The sequence below is a fragment of the Biomphalaria glabrata genome, chromosome 7, assembly GCF_947242115.1.
Source record: "Biomphalaria glabrata chromosome 7, xgBioGlab47.1, whole genome shotgun sequence".
NCBI classification, from domain to species: Eukaryota; Metazoa; Mollusca; class Gastropoda; family Planorbidae; genus Biomphalaria; species Biomphalaria glabrata.
The window spans coordinates 11083399-11108976 of NC_074717.1; the positions used below are offsets into that span (position 1 = coordinate 11083399).

Here is a 25578-nt window from a genome sequence, read left to right on the forward strand (position 1 = left end):
AAGGTAAGAGACCTATAAAAACAATACTTCATTATTTTTTACTTGTTGATATGTTTTATTTATTAACATCTTGTTCTATTTGAAAATGTATAATTTGTAGATCTATCTACAATCTACATCTATTCTTTTACACAAACGATCAGTTCCAGTGAGAAAACTGTACATGTTGTGAAGTTGTGGCTCTTACAGCTGATTGCTAGGTCAAGGCCACCAACGCGAACTTTGACATTCAAGAACGTAATACAACTGGTTGAATTGTTCTTTGCCCTCTGACCTCACTCGTTAAATTATTCTTTACAATTACAATCTGATATAATAAATATATAAAGAAGCTGAAATGCTTTATTATAGATCTGGAATAAATATAGAAACGAGGAACACTATTAGCGTAAGTAATCACTGCAATGCACATAAGACATATGAATAATTAGATATAAATATAGGTAATTTATATATAATATATATATAGATCCATATAGTATAACTATAAATCTAGATTAGAATCTAGACAGTCTTGACTAAGTAAGTGTCTTATGTCTTATGTCAGTAATTTGAGTAATGTAAATGTCTAATTACTCTAACTTACTCGACTAAGACTAAACTAAGTATTGTTACTAGAATAGTATTGAATAGATCTTCATTTCTTCATTTAAATTTATGGAAGATCTAGATCTATCTATCTATATATATATTCTATCTTATCTTATCTTATATAATACACTGGTACCGTTACTTCAAAAAAGAAAGATGATTACGTCCTATAGCATAGTATAGCCTATAGGCCTACTATTTATTACTATCACCATCAGGCTATAGATTATTAATAATGATTAAAAATTATATATTATCAATCTAGATTAATAGATTATAATAGAATCTAAAATAGAATCTATAAAATCTGAATAGACCTCTATAAGTAATACTACTTAGGCCCTATTACTACTATCAGCCTACTTGAGTACTATTATACCTACTACTAGATAGTCGATCTATTAATTAATGAATTCTTATATATATATATATAATCACTAAAACAGGTTTAATTAATAGGCCTACTTTATAAATGATAGTAAATGTAATGGTAAATCTAGACTCTTGCGACTAGATCTAGATTATTGAAATTTACTTAAATCTAGACTAAATTAGTAGCATACTTAAGATAATATATATATATATATATATATATATATATATATATATATATATATATATATATTATTTATATATATTAATTATATGTATAGGCTAGACTCGATGATTAATCTAGATATTATCATAATAATTATAATATAGTTACTTATAATTATAATCAGTGACGTCACTCACTCTTGTCTCTTGTCGGTGTAACCTGATGGTGTATTTAGCTCAGCCTATAGGGTGCCACCCCTCACCATCAACTTTCTTTAAATATATTAATATATATATATAATATATATCATGGGTGTAGCCAGGGGGCTTGGGGGTTCAACTCTCCCCCCCCCCCCCAATGGGGGGGGGGAGGCGAATTTATATAGTGACTGATTTTTTGCTTTGATTTTGTTTATTTTAGGTGAAATTTTAATACTAAACCATCACTTCCCCAGCTCTGTCAAGGGGGTTTTGGGTTTAAAACTCCTAACAGGGGGTTTTGCTTTTAAATCCCCCTCTTCTTTAAAACACACAAAAAATGCAAATGACAATCCCCAAATTCCAAAGCACAGCTAAGGAAGATTTTGATTTTAAAACCCCCTCCAAAATTTACGATAAATCCCCTCTTCAATATAAAAAAAGAAAATTACACACTCGAAAATCTGTGAGCGTAGCCAAAGGGGTTTTGAGTTAAAAACCCCCTTCAGCGGGGTTTGAAGCTAAAAAAAACCCTCTTCAATATAAAAAAAAACATTACGCACTCAAAATGCTATGAACATATCCAAATGGGTTTTGAGTTTAAATCCCCCGCCAGCGGGGTTTGAAGCTAAAAATACCTCTTTAATATTAAAAAAAAGCAAATTACGCACTCGCAATTCTATGAGTGTAGCGAAAGGGATTTTGAGTTTAAACCCCCTCCAGTGGGGTTTGAAGCTAAAAAATACCTCTACAATATAAAAAAAAGCAAATTACACACTCTAAAATCTATGAGTCCAGTTTGAAACGGGGTTTGAAGCTTATAAATACCTCTTCAATATAAAAAAAAAAGTAAATTACGCACTCAAAATGCTATGAGTGGGGTTTTGAATTTACCCCCCCCCCCCTTTCAGAGGGGCTTGATGGCAATTTGATGCTAAGAAATACTTCTTCAGTATGAAAAAAAAGCAAATTACACACTAAAATTCTTTGAGCTTAGCCAAACCAATGGGGGGTTTTGAGTTTAAACCCCCCTCCTCCAGATGGCTCTTTTTAAAGTTTAAAACCCTCCTGCCTGATGGTTTTGAGTTTAAAATCCCCCCACCGTGCGTTTTGAGGTTGAAAACCTTTCTCTTCAATATTATACTAAAGCAAACTACAGTTACCAAATTCTATGACCGTAGCTAAATGGGGTTTTGAATTTAAAAAAAAAAAACTCCAGATATTTTTTAGTTTAAAACCCCCCAACAGATGATTTTGACGATAAATCTTCCCTTTTCGATATAAAATGTAAAGCAACTACAGCCACCTAATTCCAAGAGCGTAGTAATGAGAGGTTACACATTTCTTCCAGTGGCTGGGCTCCACTAATAAAGTGTAGTGAATAGTTATCTGCCGAAATTGAAAAACACTAAATGTGGCTCAACAAAGATGGCTAAGACAGATTTTAGGAGTCAGTTATAGAGATCGCTTCTAAATCAAGCAAATCCTGAGCCGAACTGGGAGTCGATCCCTTAGTAAGTTTGTGATAGAGTGTCGCATGAGGTTTGCGGGACATGTTCTCCGACAAAATGAATTACGCATAATAAGAGTTGCAATGACATCCTAGTACAACTCAGACCAGGTGGGAATAGGCTTCAGACATTGCCAGTGACAGATTTTTGTGGAAACAGGTTGCCAGCAAATGCACCAGACAGCACGGGAGGGTCTAAACAGTTAGTAAGAATAGCACATTAGGTTTTTAAATACAACTTTGTAATAGCAGGATAGTGCACTGTAGATACCTCAGAATGTGCATTTTGTTGGCTTTCAATACCGGAAATAGTGCTCCCAGCGCTCCCCCAGACCCCCTTGACCTGGGAAGAACATATTCTAGGGCACAATAAACATATTCTAAAAAGAATGAAGGGTCAGAATGTAATAAAAATTAATTAAGTACACACACACATACATACATATATTTGTTGTTGTTGTTTTCGCGCCCATCCCCCCGGAAAAAATCCTGGCTACGCCCATGATATATATTACTTTAATTTTGTTGAACCAATACAATAGGCCTACCCACTCTTACTGATTGTTACTCAAATGTCAAATGAGTCAATTCTATTATAAAATCTCACTGTTAAGACATTTGCAACCTTCTATTATTCTATCGAGATGAAATTTCGCACATAATATCGTGCTGCGTGGCATAGGCCTATCTTTTTTTTTTCCTATTCATTTAGATGTCAAATATATTATCTTCATTTTTTTCCATTCATTTAGATGTTATATATGGTGGGAAGCGTGGTCGAGAGGCCAAGTGCGCTTGAACTTGGCTACCTAGAAGGGGGCTTGAGGTTTGACACCCGACTCGGGCAGAGTTGTGTTTACTAAGCGCCTTAAGGCAGCAAGGGAAACCAACTCCTAGATACCCCCCCCTCCCCCCACTGGTCCACAAATGAGATTGGACCAAAAGCGCTCTGAGCATGCTATAAGCATTAAAGTAACGCTATATAAAAGCTATAATAAACAAAAAATATGTATATATATATTATAGATCTAGAAAAACATATATTCATGTTTGACTGTTTATTGCAAATTATATGGTGTTCAGCTATACTAGTTTACAATAAGGAATTGGCGCGAAAAATTGTTTTGTTTATTTCAGGTTATGTTTCATATACAGACAATAACTGTCATGTTAAAAAACAAAGATTAGAATTAGTTCGGGAATAAAGAAAACAATTCCAACGTTAGAAGAGACATTCAATTTATGTTAATCGAGAAGTTTTTGGTTAGCACCAGCGATGACATAGATGTGTTCATCTTCATTACCGAATTAAATGTCTGAATCGTCAACAGTCTTTATGTCTCATTTCATTGTTTGCCTGAAAATGGTACAGGGCATCAGAAAATGTCAGAAATTCATAGGCCTACTGAATTTCTGAAATGACATTCACAAAATTTAGAAACGTTTTGGCGCCACAATTGACTATAATGCTATAAAATTGTGTAATTCACAAACAATTAATGTCTTAATTTTGCCTTGAAGCCACATATATATTCTTTAGGCCTAAATATGCATGGCGCATACACAAGAATCAAAGAGAGAGAGGGGAAAGAGAATGAGGGCCTTGACTCGATCAACAAGACCTGTCATTGGTTGAAATCTATGTCAGTCCCACTGGCTGCTTATTTTAAAACTAAGAGCATGGCATTTTTAGGCCAAGGCTTCGGTGTTAAAAAGTTTTTTAATTTGTTTTAAAATTATCTGGATCAGCTCTCTGTGGTGAGTTTTAACCGGATTACAAGAGCTCCGCGATAAATTGCGGTGGACCATAAGTTATTGTGTTGACCCCAATGTGCAGATGTCAGGTGTGCAAAACAAAAAGCATTTAAATTTATATTAAAACAAAAAAGTTTTCAATAAATATTAAATATACTTTTTTTTTTTTTTGCTCTCATATAGATCTACATCTATCTTCACAATTTGTATTTAAAAAAAAAAGTTTAGACGATAGGGCCTATGTGGTCTTCATTTTGTTACTAATCTTTTTTTTTTTTAATACTTTGTCTTAACCGCAAAGTTCAAGAAACATATATGTATGCAATGTTAGAAACATATAAGTAAAATGAAATGTTCATTATAAAAGAAATGTGCAACTCCATCAGAAAGGTCATAATGAATGGCCACTCTGTCCCAAGCCAAGTTAAAAGAGGAACGAAGGGAGTAGCGCTAGCAACCCCACCCTCGAAATTGTATTGCAATAGAACGCCTACAACAGAATACTTTGTCTTGGGAGCAGAGGAGGCTCTTCCACTCGAACAATCATAATAATATGCTAACCCTAATAGTAAGCCTAGTTTTAATAGTAAAGAGAAGTTAATGTGTGAAACGAGTCCTAGCTCCCTAACCTGCTCCGCTTTCTTCCTCATCTCCGTCACGTCACGTCCTCATTACAACAATGTGGCTTGCAAGACGACCGAGTTATCTCCCCCCCCCCCCCCATTTATTTTTTAAGCTTTATGTCATTCATTAACCTTATATCTTATATAATACAGATGTTACTTCAAAAAGAAGATGATTACGTCCTACGCGTCATGCTTTTAGTCGTGCATATTAACCATGTTTTTCAAACCCTGATTCTACTTCTAAAAACAAAAACTTAGATTGTAGGCCTACACACCAGACAATAAAACCCAAATTAATGTCGAATTGTGTATTGGCATGCGGTGTAAGTAATGTAACGTTGCTGCCGGTTACAGGAAGGCTTTCTTTGCCACCCAATAGGCACTAAAGTTTGTCAACACGATAGTGCCGGAGAGTTCTGCAATGTATAAATTATAAACACACAATACAACACAATAGACAATGCTGATACTACGTGTCCTGACATTGCGAATACATGCCTGATATTTAAAAAAAAATGTGTAGCTATAGCGTAATAATAAAATGGCGTTCAGGCTTCTAGGAGGGGACCCCTTAGCTAAAGAAAACAATAGGCCTAAGAAACTAGTACACACACAAAATAGAGAAGTGAGATTCATAACAAACGAATTTTTACATTTGATTAGATTAACACCTTTAGACAAATAATTACATTTAGAGACCCTTCCGGATAAAAGACTTAAAAGTAAACTAGCAATTATACATAAAACACTGAAGCTTCAAATACAAGTACAAAAACATAACCTAATAAAATAGTCAGACACAAAGATAAAGGCACATTCCTTGTTCCATGTGCAAATGCTCCTTTATTCCTAGTGCTATTAGAGCATGGAATGGGTTGCCTGAGTCAGCCAGGAAAACCAGTGACTTGGCAGAGTTTAAGTCATTGATTAACATGCGTGACTAGATTGACTTAAAGGAATAATCATCTTTTTGAAGTAACGTCTGTATTTGATAAGATATAAGGCTTGTCTTCGAGTCCAAAGATAAATGATGATTGCTGTACTCGTGGCCCCATTACGTCCTGCGCGTACCCATGTGTTGATCTAGTCGTACATGTTAATTAGATATTTAAGCTTCTTATCGTTGGTTTTCCCGGGTGATTCATGGATGGCACAAGAGAAGCAGCAGCTCTTATATTATATGAGTTTGTCCTAGTCTATGGAATAGGAAATATGCCATTATCTTTATCTAGTGACCGATATGTTATGCTTCTGGATTTTATATATAATATGCCCTGAAATGTCTCTAAGTTTAGTGGTTTTACTAAAGGTGTTACTCTAGTCAAACGTTAGAAATTTCAAGTCTCTTATTTTGCGTCTTTTCTAGTTTCTTTATTTTTTTCTGTATTTTATGGGTGAAGCAATGTCTAACACCTTTAAAAGAGACATTTTAAACCTATTCCTTGCAAATAATACAGGCGATCATTTGTAAAGATGCTAGAATTTCAATTGCATGCTTAAACAAAACGTTTAGTTTGTTAAGTTTGGTGTGTTTAACCAGTTTAATCAAGTATTTTCTTTATTAAAACTTCGAAGTATAATGATCTTAAAAAAAATGCATAGCATGGACAACTTATTGACGTTATTTCCTTCTGGTTCGGTGGGTTGGAATGGTCGATTGGAGTTAGGACATGGACATGATGAACTAGGTCGATTGAGTATTCTAGCAATCACACTTTTTTTTGTGTGGAAATAATTGAAATAAAGCTTATGATGTATCAATTCAATGTATAAATGTGAACAAATTAAACCACGCGACGAGAATATTAACAATATGCTACTATCCAGTGAACCAATTGTCGGTGAACCAGTTGTGTGTGAGCAAATTATTGTCATTGAGCCATTAGTCGTATGAACCATTTGTTATGAACCAATTGTCGGCGAACGAATAGTCTGGGAACGTTTGTCGTGGAACCTATATAAACAAAACCATTTTACCTATTTAAACAAAACCATTTTACCTATTTAAACAAAACCATTTTACCTATTTTAACAAAACCATTTTTACCTTTTTAACAACGCCATTTTTCAAAGTTCTCAGTTTCAACTATGACATATTTTCTGTGGTATTTTACCGGTTTAAACTTGTCGGAGCCACCCCTTCCTCCTTTTTTTTAAACCACATAGACCTATATTGAAATTCACGCGGTACCGCTGTGTTAATCACGTGATGTAAGTCACCTACATGCCATCTTGGGCTAGTGAGGTAACAGCGTGAATCCCACCTGGACACTGAATGCTAACAGCTTACCGTCCATCCAAACCCAACCACCAGCGCTGTGACCAGTAGGGTGCTCTCCGTGGACCAGTCCCAGATCAGCCATCAATCCTTTATCTGTAGAGGTCAACAACCGGTTCGTCAAAGCAAAGACAGTGTGGGCTGACCCACGTGCCCATGCAGGACCCTCGACATGGTATTTGCGAGGGTCCCGGTCCAAGCGTCTTTGTAACAAAATGTCTGAAACCAAATTAAACCGCCCTACTTAGGCGTGGCCAAGTAGAGCTATATCTTACCTCGCCGAGTACTTTCATCCTCGCGATGTTTGGTTCACCACAGCATTCTCAAGCCTTTGTAAGTATTGTTTTCAAAACAATGTCAACACAGAAGAATAAATAATAATAAAGAAGTAACTAGCTGGTGTTATTTAAAAGTAACAAAAAAAAGTCTCTTTCAACTATCTTATTATCTTCCTCCCTTTATTCTATTAGCTACTTAATCTTTAAACCTACTTTTTAAGTGTTAAGTAATTTTCTTTAAAAAAAAAACAGCTTTCGATTGTGCAGTATAAGATATATATATTTTTGAATATTGTTTTGAAAGATTTATAGAAAAACAGTTGCATATTTTCAGGAGCCGTTGCAGCAATAACTGCAGTTGAATGGATAGAAACGAATTCAAATCGGGTTGTATATAGTGCCGTGCTATAGCCTATAAATAAACTTAATTCTGTTCAGTTCAACAACAACACTGTTGATGACATGTAAGTTTAGCATGTCATTTTTATATTTATTGATTAAATTATTTGTTTTATGTGCAAAGAACTTTAGTCTCTTATGATTTAAAACTTATTATTAAGGATTATCAAACATTAAGGATTAGTTTGGTCAAAATCAAGACGAAGAAATGAAATCCAATCCTATCAAATAGATTTTGTGTTTGTTTGTTAGTTTAAAAAAAAAATATACCTCAAAACTTATCCCATGGACATGGCATATCACGTGACCTTTCCATTTTTATCTCCGTATTTAGGTGACACAGGTTGATAGATTAGCCTTATCAAAGGAATTTGTCGCTTGACCATATAAGACAAAAAAAAAAAGGGAATTCTTCTTATATTTTAGCTGATCGTGCGCCTGTTGTTTGCCTGTTGAAAGAGCTAGAAAAACGTTTTCTGGGGAGAAAGATAGAGCTACAACGATTTAGGTGTCTTTTCATCTAGTTTCCCTCGAATGAAATATTAATCACTACTACTTTTTTTAGGTAAGTGATGATTTAAATGTAAACATTATATTGTTACCGATATATATATATACCGGGGTAGATTTTCAACAATTGATATATTTCTCTATAATGAGGATATGTCAAAAGTGCGCGCTATAAAAGTAGTTCGTTATTTTTTAAACTAAAACGAAGTTCGTATCAAAATTCTTTTTTTGAAAATAACATTTGAATCAGTATTCTACTCTATGAGTTAGTTAATAAATGGAAAATATATTTTATAATGATCCATTCACACTTTTACAATTGTGACCTTTAGATGCAAATGTTTTGTACCAATGCGCGAATCTTTGAATGAAGCTTGAGTCATTAATGAAGAAGTCCATGACCTTTTAAAAAAAAAGTTACCTCTCCTGAAGTTTTTCATTGAAAAGTGGTGTAATTTTTAAAAAATCTGCTTGCATATATAATTTTAAAAATTAGATGGTTCACTTTCGGAAAAGAAAAAAAGTATCCGTTGCATTAGAACTTTGAATGATCTTAAAAATCATGATGTCCTGTTTTCATTTTCTCTTCTAGTTTCTGAGATCTAAACTGTACTGACGGACAGACAGGCCATACAAAACTAATAGCGTCTTTTCCCCTTTCGGGGGCCACTAAATAAACTGGTGCCCTGTATACGACACAGTTCATGTAAAATATTAAGTACTAATAGACATGTTTGGGCTTAGCTAATTACAAGAACTAACTTCAAATTGACTGGTGATAAACTACTAGATCTTATTGACGTGTCTATGCATAGCGTTTCGTAAGCACTAAATACAAGTTGACCTGTGTAAGCATAAACTATTATAGTAATTATACGTTGATCTGTATGCCAGAGTTGGCGTGTAGACTTAGTAAATACTTACATTATAAAATGCATGTAATAAGGATTTAAAACTCGCTCATCATTCTGCTTAAACCGACCAAACGTTACAAAAAGAACATAAAGACTTAGATTAGTTTGTCTTTGATCTCTGCATCCACCGTTTTTGTCCACAAAGCACCTTGAGATTACATTATGTTTGTGTATAGCGCCATAAAAATTCAGTTATTATTGACTCGCGAAATGATAATTAAGCTATTGTAGTGTTGTAATTTATGTACTTATTTCACTCATATAGGGACTATTTCGCTAAGTCATTTTACATTGTTTCTGTCAACTAACCAAACTTTGTTACATTATTGTTACGTATTTCTGATCTTCTGGCTAAATGTACTAGTAGGCACAAAAAATAAAAACACTGCAAAGAACTTGACGACTCAACTTTCATCTTTATATAACTTTATTGACTATTAACTCTACCAATTCGTCACTGTAACATGTAGCGTAGAAGACTGTACAATATCTGTCAGTTTACAGTTAGCTATACTTCGTGGCAAGTCGTACTCAAGTCTACCGAATCAAGAGCCGTACACGTCTTACATCGACTGTATCGACTGTAACGGCTCCAGTCCACTGTAGTTCGCTGTATAGACTTTAACGACAGTAGTCCACTCCAGTTAACTCTACCCTAGTTAACTTGCATCGAGTCGTACACATTTCTCTTTCACTGTCTCGCACAGTAGACAACAGTAACGAAGACTGTACCGACGATTCTACCTACGACTCCATACGACTAACTTTTTACATTAACTCTCTGGCTTAATATAGAGTCCCTATCGCTCCTCCAAAGTTACACAAACACTGCTAGTATCTTCTGGAACAACACGTGAGGAAACGTCATATCCTGTCTATGTTTATACGCGTAGATTCCAGAGAACATCCGCTGCATTGTCATCTTGCCGGGGTCACACGTAGTGACCTCTACCTGCCTCTGGACACTGCTAGTACCTTCTGGAACAACACGTAAGGACACGCCACATCCTGTCTTTGTTTATACATGTACATTCCAGAGAACACTCGCTGCTTTCACTGGTCATTTGTAACACTATAATGTTCATTGTATACTGCAATAATTTCACACGAGTAATTTCAATTTGGGTGTCACTAGCAAAGAGGAGACATCGTTTTGTTTGATAAATGTGGACCCAGCTAGAGGTTTATAGTGTATCTTTACAAAATTTACAAAATGCAGTCTTTTTTGGTGATCTAAAAGGTGGTCGACGTAACAGAGGCGCCCAACAGAAACGCTTCAAAGACCAGCTTAGACGCCAACTTGCCATTGCAGACGCAGACGGCGAAAAGGAAATCTAAATCGACCACTTGCGGACAATGGTTATGCTTGCCCAGGATGTGGCAAAATATGTAGTTTACAGCTGGGGCTGCGCAGCCACGGGAAATGCTGCAATCCTCACTAATCTTCGGACTCGAAGACAAGCCGTATTATTATTACGAAATCGTACTTTACAATAGTGAAATAAGTGGCAAAGAGGAGACATCGTTTTGTTTGATAAATGTGGACCCAGCTAGAGGTTTATAGTGTATCTTTACAAAATTTACAAAATGCAGTCTTTTTTGGTGATCTAAAAGGTGGTCGACGTAACAGAGGCGCCCAACAGAAACGCTTCAAAGACCAGCTTAGACGCCAACTTGCCATTGCAGACGCAGACGGCGAAAAGGAAATCTAAATCGACCACTTGCGGACAATGGTTATGCTTGCCCAGGATGTGGCAAAATATGTAGTTTACAGCTGGGGCTGCGCAGCCACGGGAAATGCTGCAATCCTCACTAATCTTCGGACTCGAAGACAAGCCTTATTATTATTACGAAATCGTACTTTACAATAGTGAAATAAGTGGCTTTTTGTATTGTGTCACAGATGACATTATAGATTTATTTGTATATTTCACATTTAAAAGCTTGTGTGTAAATAGAAATATAAACCCTTGACTGAGCCTCGAATGACTGATCTCTTAAATCTCTGTTGGCGAACTTCAAAAGTCCCAGAGGACTGGCAAAAGGGAGTGATTGTAAAGCTTCCAAAAAAGGGCAACTTGGCAGACTGTAACAACTGGAGGGGCATTACTCTCCTCTCTGTCCCAGGCAAAGTTTTCAGCACTGTTTTGTTGAGACGGCTTCAACAGTCTGTAGATGAAAGGCTCAGAGAAGAACAAGCAGGTTTCCGAAGAGGCAGATCATGTACAGAGCAGATTTTCGTTTTACGAAATATCATAGAACAAAGTCTTGAGTACCAACAACGGCTAACGATCAGTTTCGTGGACTTCAAAAAAGCGTTTGATAGTGTCCACCGAGAATCACTATGGAAAATAGTTAGAGAATACGGTATACCAGAAAAATTCGTCCAGATCCTACGACACCTTTACAGTCAGTCTAGTTGCTGCATTAAAACAGAAGAGGGAACAACAGAGTTTTTTACAATCGAGACAGGTGTGAGACAGGGGTGCATCTTATCTCCCTTCCTTTTCCTCCTAGCCATCGACTACATAATGAGGAGAGCAATGAACCAGACTGCCTTTGGTATTCCATGGCATGAACAACTCCAATTGACGGACTTGGACTTTGCTGATGATGTTGCACTACTCGGGGCTACAAATAAATGCATTCAAGAAATGACGGAGAGCCTAGACAGAGAGGCACCCAAAATTGGCCTCCGCATAAACTTGGATAAGACTAAAATTATGCGAGTGGGATATAAGGCAAAGGGTGTCCCCGTCAGACTTGGCGAGTCAAAGCTTGAAGAGCTGGACAAGTTCACGTACCTTGGCAGCATCATAACAAATGATGGAGATGCTTACCATGATGTAGCGTGCCGAATAGGAAAGGCAGGGAGCATTTTCCAAAGGCTGCAGCCTATTTGGACTAGCCAAGCCATTGGACTCGAGACAAAAATACACCTTCTCAACACAATCGTCATTCCAACTGCTACATATGCATGTGAGACATGGAAGTCATCTGTCAAAATTGAGAAAAGACTAAATGTGGCTCAACAGAGATGGCTGAGACGGATTTTGGGAGTCAGTTACACAGACCGGATCTCAAACAAGGAAATCCTTTGCCGAACTGGGAGTCGAACACTTAGTGAGGTTGTGACTGAGCGTCGCATGAGGTTTGCGGGACATGTTCTACGTCAAAATGAATTACGCACACCAAGAGTTGCGATAACATGGAAGCCAAAACGAGGAAAGCGCAAACAGGGACGTCCTCGTATTACCTGGCGACACACCTTCATGGAGGACCTCAGAACAGTGGACACCAGATGGGAAGAGGCTTCAGACATTGCCAGTGACAGATCATTATGGAGACAGCTTGCCGCCCAATGCGCCGAACGGCGCGGGAGGACCTAAGTAAGTAAGACTGAGCCTCAGGAATTACCCCACAAATCTAGATCCTTGACAGCGCCTCAGGTTTTACCCGAGACGTAATTATGATGTTGCAAATCTATTGGTTGATTTGAAAATAAATAAAGACATTCTTTTAAAAGAGTTAGCGCCAGAGAATTGACGAGAGAGAAAGAAGGGCAGTCGATGAAAGAATGTCCTAGTAGACAGTCGCGTTTTCCAAGAGCTCTGATTTAAAGCCTTTGTAATGTTATTTATGCTTATTGATCTGTAACTTGTACATAAGCTGTACTTACGTTTTATATTTAAATAAAGTTCCAGAGTTGTGTTTTAACAAAGAATCTTTTATTGTGAATCCTAGGTCGTCATTTATTCAACTATTTTAATTCAAGTGAAATCCCCGGCACCACAACACACGTTGTGACATATTGGAACAAAATAGTGTGCCTATTCATATTACACATTGTGTTTCAACCATATAAGCTCATGTTATTGTGTCATCGCCTCAGTGGCGAAGCTAGGAAGTTACCATCATTTAGGGGCCTGGGGGGGGGGGAGCTTGACCTCTTTAGGGGTCCCTGCATTTCGACATGATGACAAGATAATGGTGTAATATTTAATGTGAAAAAAAATTCGAACACTCATTTGGGGTGAGGGGGCCCGGGTGGGATTTTTGAATTCCCCCCACCCACCCTAACTACTCCACTGCATCGTCTGTGTATTATTTGTTAACTTCAATGAGCTTTACACTGATATATTAATACTAACTGAATACATTGTAACAGTTTGCAACAATCGAGACAACGTGTAATCAAGTTAAAATACTAACATTTGTTCTGTAACTAGTAAAAAAAATAAATTAACACCTTTTATTCATTTAAACCGAATATTGGGAAACATAGACACATACATAATTATTGCTAATAGACGAATGGTCAAGATACAGTAAGTGAAATACTGAGATGTCATCCCTAATTTTTCTTTGTCATCAATATCAAACTTACTAAATCTACGTGACTACAGCCAAATCGTTTGATACTGCGATTCGAGGAAAAAGTTGTGACCTCACACAAACACTACGAGCACGTGAAGCGCACGTGCGCACGAAGCACTATTTAGGTCATTGACACAGATATTTGGGTTTCCGCCCTAGTTTTCGTTCCTTCCTCCTGAAGTAGAACAAGGGGGGACAAAGCAGCGATGATCACTCGTCGCTCACGTGGTTGCTGCTTCTGCTGGGTCAGTTCGGAGCCGAAGTGCGTTTTGTTTACAAATACAGGGAAGGGTGTTCCTCGTCGTAGCTTCTTGTAATCCAGAGCTGTTTTAGGAATTGTGTTTCTTCTCTTACAACGGAAATTATGATCTGAACATATTTAGATCTATATAGAGTATCGTTAGACTGAACGTTTGCATAATGGAATCACTAGACAGGTATTGTACTTATAAACGTTACCATATAGATATATGACTATACTATTATACTATAAGTATAGATACAGAGTAATATAGCCTAGATGGCCTAGATTTAGATCTATTTCTTCGGATGTTATTTCACAGTGCTCAGTGAGATGATTCAAATGATTGTGTTTATGTAGTTGCATATTTAAATTCGTCGCATTTATCTAAAACACACTAGCGATCTAATTATTCTATAAAAAAAAAAAAACAAGGTGTTTAAAATTGAGGTGTTTTTTTTTTGTTTTTTTTTTAGAGAATGCCTAAAACAATGTCTTAGTGAATTTTAGTGAGTACTGAAAATATTACCTTCACTAACATTCACCATTAAACAAGGCGTATTATTGACGTAAACGAAATTTCATTTTAATTTCGTCACGACGTCACCATTGAAATAATATCTCTGTTTCCACAATAGTGTAACGTCGAGGGAGGCATTAGTTGACATTCATTTAAATGATTAAACATAGTTATTCTAAGACAATTACAATCATTGAGATCATTCTGTCTCAGTTGTCTAAAATATCGATCCTAGAATGGCAATAAAAAAAAGTAATTTCCAAATGGAGGAAAATTAGTACAATATTAAGTTTTAAACGTTATAATATACAAAAAAATATCCATGTTTTCGATGGTTTTAGCCGACCACTGGCAAATAGTCAATCGACTCACTATGGGGTCGCGATTCACAGGTCATTCATGAGTATATTGAGCTGTTCCTATTTGTTAGTGATTATGTTACCAAATATAGGGGATAAAAACAGAACCAACGAATTCTTTGTTAGAAACCAACGCATTCTGTATATGAACTATAAACACAATCAACGTGTTTCTGTATATGAACTATAAACACAATCAACGTGTTTCTGTATATGAACTATAAACAAATTAAAGGGGTTTCTGTTTATGATCTATAAACAAAATCAACGCGTTCTTTGTGACAAGACATTTATGGCTGAACTAATTCGGTTTCATTGTATTTTATTGCTACCAGAGGCTCGCCATTCAGTTTTTTTGAAGTACTTTCCATATACAGGCTATGTCTAGTAACAGTTATTAGGTTAGCCCCATTTTTGTTATCTTATGACTTATCATGCCATCTTTGACGATGTCTAGTCTATGACCCCTGGCTCGTACTGGCCATGTCAGTTAATGAGATTGACTATAGTTAATTATCTATTTAAAAAAGAAAAAAAATACTGACATTCCTCTAGGTTTAGCTGTCGTGACTAGACATTAATTAGGCCGCGGGAGATCGGAGCACGAGGGCATGGGCTGGTAAATGAAGTGGAAGCATGAGTCAAAGGTTTGATCACCTTTGAAGTACCGCAGTGACCTACTTTTACCACGACTTCCAAGTGCATTCTCGGCTAGCCACCTTGACATGTTTTTTTTTTTTTTTTGCTTTTAGGAAGGAGGGAAGGTGTGGTGATACTAAAATATTAGTTCAGAATAGATTAAAAATAGACCAAGCCACAGTGTATAATTAGAAGTAAGTAAAGTACTCAATAGTACAGCACACTATGTTTGTCTCTTTTAGAAACGTTTTTAAACACAAACTTTCATAATAATTTTTATTGTTGTAAGAAAGGTAGATATTTAACAATAAAAACATAAAAAATACTTTTAAAAAATAAAGCTTATACGAATTACGAAGTTTAGTTGTATCAATTACTTTGAATCAGTCATGTAATTCAGTTTATACTAGATTTAGATCAACAACAATAAGTATGTGCGATAAGAAATATTTTTACCAACTGTCTTTGTGTATCTCTATTTCAAGCTTTTATGTTTCTAAATACACTATGATACAGTATAACTTGTCTGAACGGTATCTGGACCAGTTGGGAAAAAAAGGGGGCGGGAAAAAGAAAGAGATATCTACCGTAGTCGTTTTTTAAAAGCATTTATTTTAAAAAAATGCGGTAACGACCTGAATTCGAACTCACTGACTCAAGCCGAAACCCTAACCACTCTGCTAGTGAGGTGCGAATGAAAATAGAAGAGTGTCTATTTTTTCTTTTAAAGTTACTTTAAAGCGGCAACCTATAAAGGGGATTAATTCAGCGTATACGACCACCTCAGTCAAGTACAATGTCTTTCTTTTGTTCAAGATACCAAACAAAATTATTCATTGCTGTAATTTTTTTTTATTCATTTTTGTGTTGTCAGATAAAAGAAATAATATTAAATTTTAGCTTGATCCGAGAATGGGTGTCGGAGAAATAGCATGTAGGCCTACAAACATTTAACCAGACAGACAGAGGGCTTTGTAATAAAAAAAATATTTTTTTATCGTGGCTGTCTCAAGCTAGAGACCAGTCTAAGTAATCGACAGTAGTCCCACTAGTCAAATAATCCACAATTTTGGGTAACATGCACAGGCCATTAAAGTAATGTTGTCAAATTATTAATTAATTTTTATTTGCGAGGGGAAAGTCTTAAGTCATTTATACACAATTATTTGTTTTTTTCGTGTTGCCAATTGATCTAATTTTGTTAGAAGAATAAATCTTTTTTAGTTTCTCTTTATTACATGTAACATGTTATTAATTTTGAATGTATGGATAAGGTTGATAATTATTATTTTAAAAATATAAATGTACGCTAAATGAATATATGGAGATGCTGTGGCTGAGGGGTAAAGCACTTGGAACCGGAAGTCCCGTGTACGAATCCTGGTGAAGACTCTAGGACTCAGTGGTTCCCAAACTTTTTTGTCTCGTTTTTTTGCCATGTTTTCTGCTTTTCGGTAGACCCCCTGCTTAACTTATATTGCATTTTTTTTTGCAATTTAAAAAAAAACTAATTTCTAATTTTAGTGAGTTGAAGAGTGAAAATGCAATTTAAAGCTACAAATTAAGTATTAAATAATAACAAATTTTTATTGATTAAATTCAAATGAAATGTAAACCAATTAAATTAGCAATTAATATGTATTGCTGGAGTCATCAAACACACTGGAAATGTTTCTTTACCCAGGCTTATCATCTGTTCCTACGGATGTCATGTTTCATACATTCTATGAAGAAGACATTCCAACATTAAATATTAATTCATTTATTTGTATTAAGAATCAGTGTAAAAGTTTTCGCAAAGAGTTTCTCGTGTATTTCTTGATCTTTCACGTGTCCGCGTAACCTTTTTCACTAAAGGAGAAGGGTGAAGGTGAGTAACTGGCGCCTTAGCCAGTAGGCTTCAAGCAGGAAGGGCTCATTAGCCACATAGCAGAAGGAAAAATGAATTCAAAACGCTGCTGCCTTGCAACTATACCCAAACATGGGAAAGCTGTCGTGGGTTCATCATCATCATCATTCCTTTGGGTTCCTCGTGGAACATAGGGCCTTGACAAAAACACGCCACCCTCCACGGTCTCTTGCTAGTTTTTTATGGTTTCCCAGCTCTTCCCGGTCCTCTCGGCTTCTTCTAATACACTGCGTCGCCATGTTCTTTTTGGTCTTCCTCTGTGTCTTGTTCCCTTGGGGTTCCACTCAAAGGCCTGTCTAGCTCTGTTGCTGGAATCTTTTCTAAGGGTGTGACCAATCCATCTCCACTTCCTCTCTAAGATCTGCACTTCTATATTTTTCTGTCCACTCATCTCCCACAGTTTGGTGTTTTCTACTTTGTCGTACCAGTGTATTTTTTAGGATATTTCTCACCCGGGTACGCTGTTCTGCCTCATCGTGGCAGCTGGGTGGAAACGGCTACTTGAGGGGGTAGCTAGGCTAAATGAATGGCGAAACATAACTCCCGTGGGGATGCCCACGGGTAGACGAGAGTCAACCTCTTGCACGGGCGGGGTTGTAAAAAAGTCCCCACGAACACGTCCCACATCCATGCGCTGTTCCTCAAAGGGACCGTTACATAAATGGCGGGTCCCGCACAGTTAGCTTGGTACAACGAAGGAAAATGGCGGAGGCTCCCGGTGCCCTCGGCCTTCGGCCATGTGCAGCCAAGCATGCGTCGGGGGCCAAAGGCATTGGAAACAGCAATGTTTTATATAGGCATTGACTCGGGTCTCTCTCAAACAGAACTGTGTTCTCACAGGTTTTTTTTTTTTTTACTGTTTGTCGTCCAAACAGGTTTTTTTTCAAACTTAGAGCTCGAAGAGCCTTCGGCTCAGCTCTTGGACATCAACAAGGATATTTCTCAGGCATCTGTTGATGAATGTCTGTACTTTTTTATTGTCCCCTCCTTAATTCTCCATGTTTCAGAACCATACAGTAGGACAGCCTTGACATTAGAGTTAAAGATTCATAGTTTAGTCTTGTTTGAGATGTGAGGAGATTTCCAGGTTGGTTTTAGCTGTGTAAATGTCTGACGCGCTAGATTTATACGGCGTTTAATGTCTTCATATGTTCCACCTCATATACTGACTACACTCCCAAGGTATATAAAATTTTCTACTTGGTCTATTGTCTGAGAATCCAGTACGTGGGTTAACCTGAGGAAAAATAAGGAGCTGGCGACCCTTAGGCAGTTTGCAGCACACAGCGCTACACCCTGTCACAGCCTGTGACGCCACTGATCCCAACCTATATATATTTCCTTTGCAAAGAATCACATAAGAAGCTTTTAATTTGATGACTCATGCCACCGATGTGCCATAGAACTGTTGCTTAAAGAAATTATTTTAATAATATCAGATGTAGGTGTGTGTAAAACTGTTTTCAGAACTACAACGGCTGGTAAAATCCATGTTTTACCAATAGTGTTTTCCGTATTTTGCTATAAGTTAAGAGATATTGTAAGACACTCACAAACCAACATCTTCTCTATATGATGTTGAAGAGAGATTGTGTGGGTCTATTCAGAACTTTATCTTTGAGGGTTAGAAAATTTTTCAAATCTTTATCTATTTTGTCAGGGTGACATTGTCTCAGATGATCCTACAGCGTAATAGTTTCGTATCATTATAAAAAAAAAGTCACTTAGGCAACCGCTTGTTTGACAAGGAAGGAATGAATCCCAGTTTTAAATAACCAACACTGGACAGTGTACATTTCTTGTTGTTAAACATTTGTTACATGTAGACAAAATGAAGCTTTTTAAATATGTATTGAGACTAAATACTACAATTCTTTGGTTTGATTAGCAGGATAAATATTTAAAGGATTTACCAAGGTACACATCATATATTAGTCTACAAAATAATTACATTAAATGAATGTAAAAATTAAAGTCACGATCTGCTTAAATGAAATCTATTACCGTAGACCCCCAATTTATTTTTTCACTTTCGTAGACCCCCTGGAAGTCTTCGTAAACCCTGGGGGTCTATATAGACCACTTTGGGAATCACTGCTTAGGTGGACCACTTCGGGGGCCGATTTTGAGTTTGTGTTTCCACACAAACTGTCTTTGTTATAATATGGCATTTATTACTTGGTTGTCGTGAGGCGGAAAGAAATTAATTCCTATCTATAGCATATCTTATTGCTTGAAGAGAATTTAAACTGCGGTGACGATGCCTACTAATATTAATATCTGCATGGAGAATGGGTCTGTGATAACGCATTTGGTCACCGATCCTAGCCACTAAAAATCAGATCTTGGTGGTGTCCCATTTACCGCAGTTCTAATTCTTTTTTTTTTTAATGTTTATTTTCCGTAACGTTTCAAACTTGCTAATAGATGTATGTATTTATTCTCCAGGACCAGTTGGAGGTGGCGAGGTAGTATGGAGCCACTAGACAATCGTCCCGACTTTGTCTCAGAGACTAACGGCAATCAAATTGTGGCCGCCAAAGATGCTCAGGGAATCGACAGCAGTCCCACTAATCAAAGGAATGCCAACGAGCTTGTCAAAGACACGCTTCTCATTATCTCAGTTCAAGACGCAATAGAGTGCCTCAGTGCTCACTTTGAGAGGGTTGCCAGGAATGACGAGAATGGAAACAGACCGGTTACTGCTTCCCGCCGCACTCACTTCGAACCGGAAGATTTGCTTCTTCGGTGCTGTGTCCAATCAACAAACATCAACCACGTCAACATACTGGAAAAGAGTCTTTTGATGTTTGCGAAGTTAAAAGATGTTAGTGATGACCCCGTGCCCCATTTGATAGTCACGGGCGCCAACGTTAACTGCGTCAACGCTTTAAATGACAGCCCTCTCATACTGGCCTGCGCTATGGGGAATATAACCCATGTTAAACTTTTATTGGAAGCTGGCGCGAAAGTGGAATATCCTGGGAAAGACGGGGACACGCCCCTGATCCACGCTGCCAGACGAGGGCATACCCACATCGTGCAGCTACTGCTGGAATCTGGGGCCGACATCGATGGGGCCAATACTCACATGGATACGCCTTTGTTGTGTGCTGCCCAGTATAAAAAGGTAGAGACAGTGATATTTCTGCTGCAAGAGGGAGCTAGTGTCAACCATGTCAACAAGTCAGGCGAGACGGCTTTGATGCAAGCCGTGTGTAAGCGCAGTCTAGACATCACCAGGGAACTTATCCACTCAGGGGCGGAAGTAAACGCGGTAGACTACCTCGGAAACAACGCCCTTATCAATGCCGCCAGGCTGGACGAGGCCAAAATCATGACACTGTTAATCGAATCTGGGGCTTTCCTTAACCAGGTCAACGTGCACAACAAATCAGCGCTGTGGTTTGCCGTCTGCCACTCTGTGATATCCTACAGCCCTTGCCTGCGATTGCTGCTGGCATCTGGGGCTTGCATAGGCTCCGAGCTTCACCAAGCTGTCACCGTGGGCTTGATGCACGTGGTCAAGGTGCTTGTTGAACATGGTGCTACCCCACGTTTGATCAACTTGTCTCAGCTCAGCATTAGATCATTCCCAGTGCACATTCAACAGGTTTCACCCCTAACCGTGGCTCTTCTAACCCAGAGGCTGGATATTGCCCGTAATTTCATGGACATAGGATTCTTAACAGACTTTGATCTCCGATGCTTGCCTTATGATGACAAACTGAAGTGTTTCCTCAAGGACAACGCCAAGTCAGAATCTGTAAATTTCATGAACAACAACCTTGCTGGACCTTGGTCACTAGAAAGACTCTGCTTGATAGTCATTTCCAAAAACATTGGTTTCCAATCAAAGTCTCGCAAACTAAAAGTAGAGAGCAGTGGATTACCTCGTGTCTTTCAGAAACTACTTCTTTCATAGAAGCCCTCAACGTGATGCCTATCTCAACTGGAGCTTTAAGCACTCTAAACTTAAACAAAAAAAAAAACAACATTCTAAGTCTAAGTCATTCTCATAAAAATTATATTATTATATGACGTTTTTTTTTTCTTTCAACTTCTTTTGATGCTAATGTATTTTCTACAGTGTTTACAATGTGCAAAGTCATTTTAAATGCTTTTCATTTTGAAAGTTTTATTCTTTTCATATCGTTATTTTAACATTTTACAATGTTTCCACTACAAGTTTACATGTTGTTTTAGAAATTCAGTTACATCCCTACTGATAGTTTCACGTTTGATCAGCAAAGGGAGTTAAATCAAAAAAAAACAAAACAAAGAAATGTTGAAGTTTTTGCAACCATATCTATACAGTGCCAGTTGTGTTTGATAGATTTATAGGTAAATAGATCTATTCATTAAGTTTTTATGATACTATCTGAAAATAGATATAATTTGAATGTATTTATTAAGAAGTCCTATGCTAATCTAATCAAAAGATAGCTTGATAAGGAAAAAAAAGTTTTTTCACCTTGAAGATCTGATGTTTAGTTCTGGACTACCTATGTACATACATTAGTAGGCCTACATATATGTACAAAAGTGGAATCTTTTAGATGCACGATCTAAGATTCATTCCAAAGTCTAGAATTTAAAGACATATATACTAAAATACTCTAAAAATAGAAAAGAAAAGTTGTAAGAAAAATGCAAACTTTCTAATTTCTAGTTATCAGTTATGTTCGGTGTCTAAACTACTTTTTCTCACTAAGTAAAAAAAAAAAATGGTTTTGTACAGTAAATTTTGGTTTGCCTGGGCCTCGAATTGATTAGAAATATTTGTATTTACACAACTTTTTGTCACCGCCCCCTTTTTCTCTCTTTGTGTGTGTGTGTTAAAACACAACTGGTCCAATTACTGTCCAATCATTGGGCCTAGACTCTACTTGTGAGACTTGTAGAGTTGTCGTGAAGTGGCCACAGAGTCTCGTCCACAAGGTGCTAGTTTAGTCATGTCTGTGTGAAGATATTCAACTGAAAGTTGACATCTGGTGTAATCTCCAGCATTGAGTCATTGTTTTAATCTGGGTAGCATTAGTGCATAATTTATCAGAGCGGAATGTCCATAGAGAGGGATTAGCTATTTACTAGTTCATTTAAACGTTTAGTTTTAAAAATCTATCAAATTATTTATGTATTTTAACAATTCTATTACATTGAGCTTTGTTAAACCCGCATTATTCTAGACATCACTAAGATGAAGAATAATGGGGCTGTTACTCATTGTTAGTATTTTAATTACAAATTTATAGTTACAATAGTTTTCTGCTGTTTATTAGTTCAAGCGTAAAATATTGGTTATTATTCGATTCATACAAAGATAATATAGATTTAGCTCCCTGGTGATGCCAGGTCAAGTCAGGTGGTGTTCACGTGACCAGTAGGTAACAACGACCATCAGCATTTATTTTCCTCAGGAACCTTTTGGGAGACGGGTGAACTCAATTTCATTCCTACAAGCCCGAGAAATGATATGTGTGTGCCACTTTAAGAGATCTTGAGTCTAGATCTACGATTCGGTCGCGACCTTTTGATCGGTAGCGTACCGGTAACCTTTCTACCACCCCTTTCCCTTTTTAAACCATTTGATTTTAGATCATGAAAAATAAACCACGAGAATTGGATCTGGTAGCTTATTAAGTGAGCACAACAGTTGTCATTCGCTAATGCAAATTACTTAACAAATAATGACATGTAATGTATAAGTACATACTGTGGATAACTGATGACCCCTATAAATATTGTTAAAAACGCGTTTCTACTAGTCAATCTGTGCCAGTAGTGTCGTCAAAGAAGTACGAACCTTTCGTTTTACTTTGACGATTCTAAACATCAATGTATCATGTGAGAATTGTTTTTTATAAAATGTCTATAGATGTCGATCGTGTAACGTTTTGTATTGACTATTATGTTCGAAGTGGACTCAGCTTAACGCCATTGTATCTCTTTTGTAACGAAGTATAATGTTTGAGTGTGAGATCAAGTGTTGGATTTTTCTTATAAGCAACATAAGCTATAGATTAGGGCCCCCGCTTGAGGGGGAGGGGGGGCAGCAAAGGTTACAGGTTACATTTTTGAGAATGAGTAAACGAAAAAAAAAACCTCACAAGTGGCCCCATATCTTTAATAGCTTAGGGCCTTATCAAGTCTAAATCCGGCACTGGTGACGGTTATCATTTGTTGTGACAGCTAGTTAATAACTGACCAGTAGATGACAATGCACTGGCCACCTTTGTAAAATGAATCCTTGAAATGTGTGTCCAGTTGGAGACAGTACTAATTGGGTAAACCTGCACCAGCTGTACTACACTTTAATCAAAATGTCAATATTCAGTTCATTGTCACGTGATACATTTCCATAACAGAACGAAACAACTTTCATTTCTCACTCATGACATTATCACAATTTACTGTCAAACGGAGTTAAATAAATAAATGCTTTTTAAAAAATATGGTGACATTTTTCCCCATGTATTTATTTCATACTCTTTAATGTAATTAATAATATTGTTATTGTTACAACTAATGTTGTTGGTGTATAACAAGACTGAAAGCATATGATTATAATTTGAATAGTTTTAAAAAAAATAGACCATTTTATCAAAGACATATGGCTGCTTGGTCGTGCGATATGCGCTCTGGACTGTGGTTCAATGAATTCGATGGCCTTAGGTTCGAATCCTGCTCACTGCCATCCTCCTTTTTCCTGCGGAAGGTTTAGGCCAACGTTAGAATGTAATTATCTCCTCATCTGAAGAAACACCCGAAACATGTCAAACAAATAAACCCTGCCTCTGATGAGCTAGTAAAACAAAACGTCGCCCTAGGTTACAATTTTCACATACATCTCAAGTTTCGATATTGACTGGTGTTGAAAATGAAAATCCAAACTTAGTAAGATTTGTTTTGTTTTAAAGAGATGTTTAATGTAGATGTAAATCTAGATAATTTATAAGAGTCTAGATCTACATCTGTATGTATATTTATTAAGAAAAAAATAAATTATGATTACTGTAGAGCCAACATTTAATCATTTTCTTCAGCTTAGTGATTTCTCGTTAATAATATAAAAATTATAACCAGTATCAGTTATCAATAAGACATCTTTAAATTGTTCTAATTGTAAATAGTACGATTAATTAATATAATTATTTATAGACTCTTACTTATTCGTTATATGATTAATGGCTTTCTGGACTGTAATTTCTATATTAGGTTGTAACTTGCTGGAAAATAGCATTCATTTTAACAAAAGTAGTTGGAACACTGAAGTTTACCCGAAAGATAAAATTCCCCCCCCCCCTTTTTCCCAATTTTCCCATGTTTTTTTTATTTCAGAGTATATGTGTTTGTTTGTTCAATCTTATACTTTTATGATCCTTTAAAAAAAAAAGTAAAGAAAATCAAACCTCGAATGAGAACAATCCTGTGCAGCGCTAACAATCCATACCGGTACTCTATATTTAAAAAAGAGATTTAAAAGAAGAATCAAAGAAGTAAATAGTTTAAATGTACCGGTACCGTATAATGCAAGAGGAGCTAGTTGAATATGAAACGATACCATTGAATTTATAAGATCTATAGAGTTAAAGGCCTAGTATTCTATACAATACCGTATCAAATTATTCCGCCTTCTTGTGAAACAATTGTCAGTGAAGCATCTTCGTTGGTAAATTATTTTGATGTAAAAGTCTTCAATGAATGAAGAAAGGCTAAAAAAAATTTTTTATAATAAGATGATTTGTAAACAAGAGCAAAATGTATTCGTAGACCAAGACAACATTTTAAAGTAAAACAAAGTAACCGGTTAAAGCTTGGCTGCAGACAAAGAAAGCCCTGGGTCAAATATAGCTTGCTTTCTAATCAAGATTTTGGAAATTTTCACTCATTCTGCTTTACGGCACGGACATTGGATGTTATATCTGCACCTTATC

At 36.7% G+C, this 25578-nt stretch overlaps 1 protein-coding gene across 5 annotated transcripts; it reads left to right on the forward strand.

Moving 5' to 3' along the window:
• Positions 1–267: 267 nt before the first annotated feature.
• Positions 268–24096, forward strand: LOC106069520 (ankyrin repeat domain-containing protein 50-like). Of its 5 annotated transcripts, XM_056035971.1 has the most exons (4): positions 268–388; positions 8108–8237; positions 8599–8737; positions 20090–24096. In XM_056035971.1, exon 4 carries the CDS (start codon positions 20115–20117, stop codon positions 21564–21566), a length of 1452 nt encoding a protein of 483 aa, XP_055891946.1. In that variant the 5' UTR covers positions 268–388; positions 8108–8237; positions 8599–8737; positions 20090–20114; the 3' UTR covers positions 21567–24096. The 5 variants fall into 5 exon arrangements, with proteins under 5 accessions (XP_055891946.1, XP_055891944.1, XP_055891945.1 ...); XM_056035969.1 differs by lacking the exon at positions 8599–8737; XM_056035970.1 differs by lacking the exons at positions 8108–8237; positions 8599–8737.
• The last annotated feature ends 1482 nt before the right edge of the window (positions 24097–25578 follow it).